This window comes from Hipposideros armiger, unplaced genomic scaffold (genome assembly GCF_001890085.2).
Source record: "Hipposideros armiger isolate ML-2016 unplaced genomic scaffold, ASM189008v1 scaffold_984, whole genome shotgun sequence".
NCBI lineage: Eukaryota > Metazoa > Chordata > Mammalia > Chiroptera > Hipposideridae > Hipposideros > Hipposideros armiger.
Window position 1 is genome coordinate 171,784 of NW_017732334.1, and position 6,000 is coordinate 177,783.

General features: G+C 37.9%; 1 protein-coding gene across 1 annotated transcript in view; it reads right to left on the reverse strand.

The window, feature by feature from the left end:
• Window positions 1-2,047: 2,047 nt before the first annotated feature.
• The window catches only part of AK6 (adenylate kinase 6), a 13,336-nt gene continuing 9,383 nt past the window's right edge, over window positions 2,048-6,000 (reverse strand). Inside the window, exons 3-5 of the mRNA XM_019631182.1 lie at window positions 3,996-4,054; window positions 3,748-3,893; window positions 2,048-2,364 (exon numbers count right to left, since the gene is read on the reverse strand). Of these exons, the coding sequence (XP_019486727.1) occupies window positions 2,172-2,364; window positions 3,748-3,893; window positions 3,996-4,054 (398 nt within the window). The 3' untranslated portion in view covers window positions 2,048-2,171. The remainder of the gene's footprint in view (window positions 2,365-3,747; window positions 3,894-3,995; window positions 4,055-6,000) is intronic.

Below are 6,000 nucleotides of genomic sequence, written 5' to 3' on the forward strand. Positions count from 1 at the left end.
TTAATGTCCATCAATAGGAGATTAAACTAATTATAGCACATCCTTAATGGAATTTTATGCACACAACAAAAAGATTAGGGGTCCAAAGAAAATGTACAAATGATTAATAGGCACATGAAAAGAGGCTTAACATCATTAGTCATTAGGGAAATGTAAATCGAAACCAAAATGAACTATGATTGCATATCCACAGGATGGTTATTATGAACAGTAGCAAGTGTTGGTAAGGATGTGGAGAAATTAGATCCGTAATCCATGGATGGTGGGAACGTAAAGAAATGCAACTGCTTTGGAAAACAGTTTGGTTACTTCCTCAAAAAGTTAAACTCAGTTGCAATATAACCCAGAAATTTCCCTCCTAGATATATACCCAAAAGAATTGAAAACATACATCCACATAAAAACTATATACAGATATTCACAGCATAATTCATAATACCCCAAATGGATACAACCCAGTTGTGCAACTGATGGAATAAACAAAATGTGGTATAGCCATACATTGGAATATTATTCACTAGTCATTTTTTTTTTAAGATTTTTATTGGAGAATTGGGGGAGGGGAACAGTGTTGGTGCATTGGGGAAGGGGAACAGACAAGTTGCTGTCCTTTTCTTCAGTCTAGTTGTTGAGGACGTCGCTTCACTGGCCCATGTTGGTATTATCATTGCGCTCTTCCTGGGTGAGGCAGATCGTTTGCTGGCCTCTGGACAGCCGCTCATGATAGCTCTTAGCAGCTCACACCGGCTGCCGGCCGCTCACGCTGGCTGCTGGCCACACACAGTAGCTTATGACAGCCCACTGCAGCAGGGGCTGCAGCCTACGCCGTTGCCGGCGACTCACAGCAACCCAGCTCCAGGTTGAGCTGTTGATCACCATCTTAGCTGTAGAGGGCTGTGTCACTGGCCCTCATGTGGGATCCGAACTGGGGCCCTGCTGCTCAGAGCTGGCGTCCCAAGTCAGCTCTTAACCAACTCGCTACTCAGCCGGCCCATCACTAGTCTTGACCATAACAAAGAATGAGGTATTGGTACGGGCTACATAGATGACCATGGAAACATGCTAAATGAAAGCAGACAGACACAAGAGGCCACATATTGCATGATTCCATTTATATGAAGTGTCCAGAATATGCAAATCCCTATAGACAAAGTAGATTAGTGATTGCAAGGGGTTAGGAGGAAAGAATGAGCAGTGACGCTAAGGGTTATGGGACTTCTTTTGGGTGGGGTGATTGTTGCACAGTCTTGTGAATATGATAAAAACCCATGGATTATACAATTCAAAATGGTCTATTTTATATGTGAATTGTATCTTAATTTAAAAAAAAGATAGGGAGGTCTATAGGTTCTGAGATGGTATAATCTCCAAAATATTTTAAATGAAAAAAGAAAATATAGAAGTTTACATTGTATGCTACCATATGCTTTAAAAAAATGTGTACACACACACTTTGCAGGCATAAAATCTCTCAAAAGATACATAGGTAACATTATTTCCTAAAGGGAGGGACCTGGGGTGGCTGAAGAACAGGGGTGGCCTGGAAGGGAAACCAACCTTTCCAGTATACCCTTCTGTACCTCTGGAATTTTATAGAGTGCAATTATTACACTACCCTCCACCCCCCACCCCTTTTTTTTTAAAGGAAGAAATATAAATGGAAAACTCTAATGGTTTATCTTTGGACTTTAGTTTTATTTTAAGAGATCATATTCATTTCCTTCTATAATAAACTTAAAAGATATCCATGCACCCATTTGGTAAGATTTATTTATTCTTTAGCAATTGAAGCACTAAATGATGACAGTTTTCATTCTTTTTTTTTTTTTAGCTGAGCCATCCTGCCACTTGTTGGCAGCTCAGCTCCAGCTGGGAAACAAACTGGCGACCCTGTTGCTCAGAGCTCACACTCTTGAGCGAGCTCTTAACCAACTGAGCCACTCGGCCGGCCCAACAGTTTTTATTCTTAATCTTTAATATTATATTCATTATACTTGAGATGGTTTAGCTTTCTCATGGAGGAAAAGAACCCAAACATAAACCTTTATACTATCCACCTACTAGTTCTGCAGCACAATTTTAATTTTAAAAGTTTTACTGATAATTGGACAATTTATATGATGTGGGCAGAGATATATTAGGAGTGATTATAACGTGGCCAGTCTTGAAAACTAAGAGCTATGATCTTTGATCCACTGCTCAATCCATTTCAGTATCTGATTGATATTATCCTCTAGATCTTCTGGTTTATTGCTGGGCAGCTGATGAACTATTTCTTCCTTGTAGGATGCTAATGCTTCTTCATGAAGAACTTGAAAAATTTCACACTGAACATTACCTTTTAGTTTCTTCTCATTATAACCCCTGGAAAACAAAGAGAAGATAAGCAAACAAAAAAAAACACTGAAAAGAAAAAAAACCCCAAAAACCTGAAAGGCATTAACAGAGTTTTAGGAGCATACCAGAAACTGGACACTTTTGAATATATGAAAAGTCATGCAAAAATACTTCTTGTAGTCTCTTTACCTATAGGAAATATAATGGCACCCGTAAATATGAAAGACTTTGACAAGAGGGTTAAACTGAGGACCAGTGTTTGTTTGTCTAAAATTTTCTTTCCTCACAATTTGTCAGCCAGTCAGTTAGCAAACGTATCTACCTATCACAAGCCAGATTCTGAGCTATGAGATAAATAGAAAGTCTATAGTTATGGCCCTAGATTTCAAAAGAATTAGAGGAGTTTGGATATAGACAGATAGAACAAATAGATGGCATATAAAGAAATGCATATGATTAGAATACTATATACTAATTGAGTACTTTATCACATAGATGTATCTGTACTTGACCAATTCCAGACAGTGAAAAAAATTAACTTATGTACTCTTTATGCAGATATATTAGCCAACCAATTAGCTAGTGAAAAATATAAAGAAAAGACAAACTCGAATTAGTTAAAGCTTTTAAAGACAAATTAAATTGACCTACTTAAAAGGTGACTAACTTTATGAAATGACAACCCACAGAATGGGAGAAAAGTTTTGCAAATCATGTATCTGATAAATAAAATATGATCTATTCATACGAGTACAATGGAATTGTATTTGGCAATAAAAAGGAATGAAGTACTGGTGTATGCTGATAAAACAGATGAACTTTGAAAACATTATGCTAAGTAAAAGAAGCCAGACACAAAAGACCACATATTGTATGATATCATTTATACGAAATGTCCCGAATACCTCGTAGGCAAATTCACTGAGATAGAAAGTATAAATTACTGGTGGCCTTGGGCTGGAGGACTAAGGGGTAATGGTGAGTGACTGCTAATGGGTAAAGGGTTTTTTAGTGGGGATGGGGAGTGATGAACATTTTCTACAATTGGTTGTAATAATGGATGAATTCTTCTGTGAAATACTAAAAACCATTGAATTGTGCACTTAAAATGGGTGAACTGTATATGTGAATTTATCTCAATAGAGATTTTTTTCTATAAAGGTGACTATATTAGAACTTTTTTCAATGGCTAAAAACAAAAAACACTGGTTCTCTCATAGTTTTTTCACACCTCAGTCAGCCTTTGGCTGTTTACAAAAAACAGTAATATTTTCTCTTAGATTCAGAATGTTGGTACCATGAAGACTTGATTTATAAGTACAGGCCAAATAATGTAGTCACATTGGCCAATTTCCGAAATCTGAATAACAGTTTTATACTTTTAAGAATTCAGTGTTTTTCCTTTCTTACCTTGTTTCAAGTCTGTTGTACAATATACTGTTATCTGTTGTCAGCACAAAAACTATGTGAAACCAGCGTTCAGGGAAGAAATCACAACCATGGTAATCAACAATAACGCCACCTTCACTCATTTGGTTTTCTAACTCATCAACTACCTATAAGGGAAAGAAAACAAGATGAATGCTCCTTTAAAAACCTGCTGTCAACTTTCCTATTAAATTTTTTAAATGTGTAGTTTATAAAAAAATTGTACTTACTCTGTCTTCATCTAAAATGGGACAATCATACTCTTCATCATAACCATCATATAACTGCCCTGAAAGAGATTTACATTGGCTTGTTAAAGTAGTATTTTCTAAGTAACTTTCAGTAATTTTCAATTAATTCTAGACTTTAGGAAGGGAAATAGATCAGCAGCTACGCTTTTAGAGACAAGAAAGGGCACCAATACAATATATGTCACATGGACACCAAATATAAAGAATAATAATTAGCATTTTGTCTAGAAGGAAACTTGGATACTGACATATCTGGAACTTTTAGCTATCAAAAATTGAAGCCAATTGAAGAGTGACTATAGCCAGTTTCAGAATTTGTGGGGCTATTAGAAGAGAATTGCATTATTTTTATTTATTTTTTAAAGATTTTATTGGGGGAATTGGGGAAGGGGTACAGACAAGTTGCTGTCCTTTTGTTCTTCAGTCTAGTTGTGGAGGGTGTTGCTTCACTGGCCCATGTTGGTATTATTATTGTGCTCTTCCCAGCTGAGGCAGGTTGGTCGCTGGCCATTGGATGGTCGCTCACATTGGCTTACGGAAGCTCATACTGGCTGCCGGCCACTCACGCTGGCTGCCAGCCACTCACGATAGCTCATGGCAGCCCACTGCAGCAGTGGCTGCAGCCTACGCCGTCACCAGTGACTCATGGCAGCCCAGCTCCAGTTCGAGCTGTTGTTCACCATCTTAGCTGTAGGGGGCGCAGTGTCACTGGCCCTCATATGGGATCCAAACCGGGGCCCTGCTGCTCAGAGCTGGCATCCCAAGCCAACTCCTAACCAACGTGCCACTCAGCCGGCCCCAGAAACCTGCATTATTTTTGATGACCTACAGATTAGTGGAAAGAGGGGACACATGGATACACTCTTACACACATTAACAGCAGATTAAGTTCCAAATTTATTAGGCCAAGGATATGACACTTATTAAAAACAAGTTCTTGATTCCAGAAATGAATCCTCTTGTCACTAAGGTCACATCTTCATTGTGTTTGGGGAAGTGGAGTCAGTACCTAGATGCTCCTGAACAGTATCTTTACTTCTAGATTCCAGCATCCCAAAAAGCCATGGGTTAAATGTCTCATTTCAGAACGCAAAACAAGAGTAATGGGCAGTTGTAAACAAAACAGATTTAAATCTAATGTAAGAACTTTCCAACAAACCAAAGCTGGCTTTCAAAGTGTGTTACTTCAGAAGGTAAGACATACCAATCCCACCCTCAGCTGAATCCCTAGGAGGTAGTAGTAAGGCAGGATAAGAGCATCCACTTAGCCATCTCTAAGAAGTATGCTATAGTCTTCCTCCCTCTTCCCCCTTAATATTTTGGCACAGGTAAAAATGAGCATGAGTTCTGAAGTGATAAAAGGGTAGTCCTGAGGGAAGGGGGGAAGGCCAGAGACAGTTGTAACTCTTTGTCTTGCCTGGAGGGTCTGTGGGCTGATTCTGGGCACATAAGCCACCCACCTCTCCAGTACCCTAATGTGGCCTCTGCCTCCTTGGGATACTGCTCAGTTACCAGCAACTCTATCAGCCTAAAAAATTAAGTTGTCTTCGTGTGGAGAAAACTGGTTCACAATTTAGAAAACAATCTAAATCTTTATACCACAAACTCGAGGTGGAATAGCTAATTTCTTTATCCAAAGATAACTAGTGGAAAATTTATCTAATCTGTAAAGGAATGATTCGTTTGTGAAGAAGTAAAATCACTAGTTCAAACATAAAATGTTAAATCTCTGTTCAATGAAAAATAATATGACTTAAAAGAAAAATAACTGGGAGAATACTTTGTAGTCAGACAAACAACTGAAATGTAGGTGAAAAAATGTTGGACTTTCCCAGCTGTTAAAGAGATGCAAGTTAAAATGAGCCTTTATATACCTGTTATATTAGTTACATATGTATATGGTAAATCGACTCTGGAAATATATTTTAAAAATAATTTTAAAAACAAAAATGTCATACCCATTCATATTTCCTCTATCATTTAA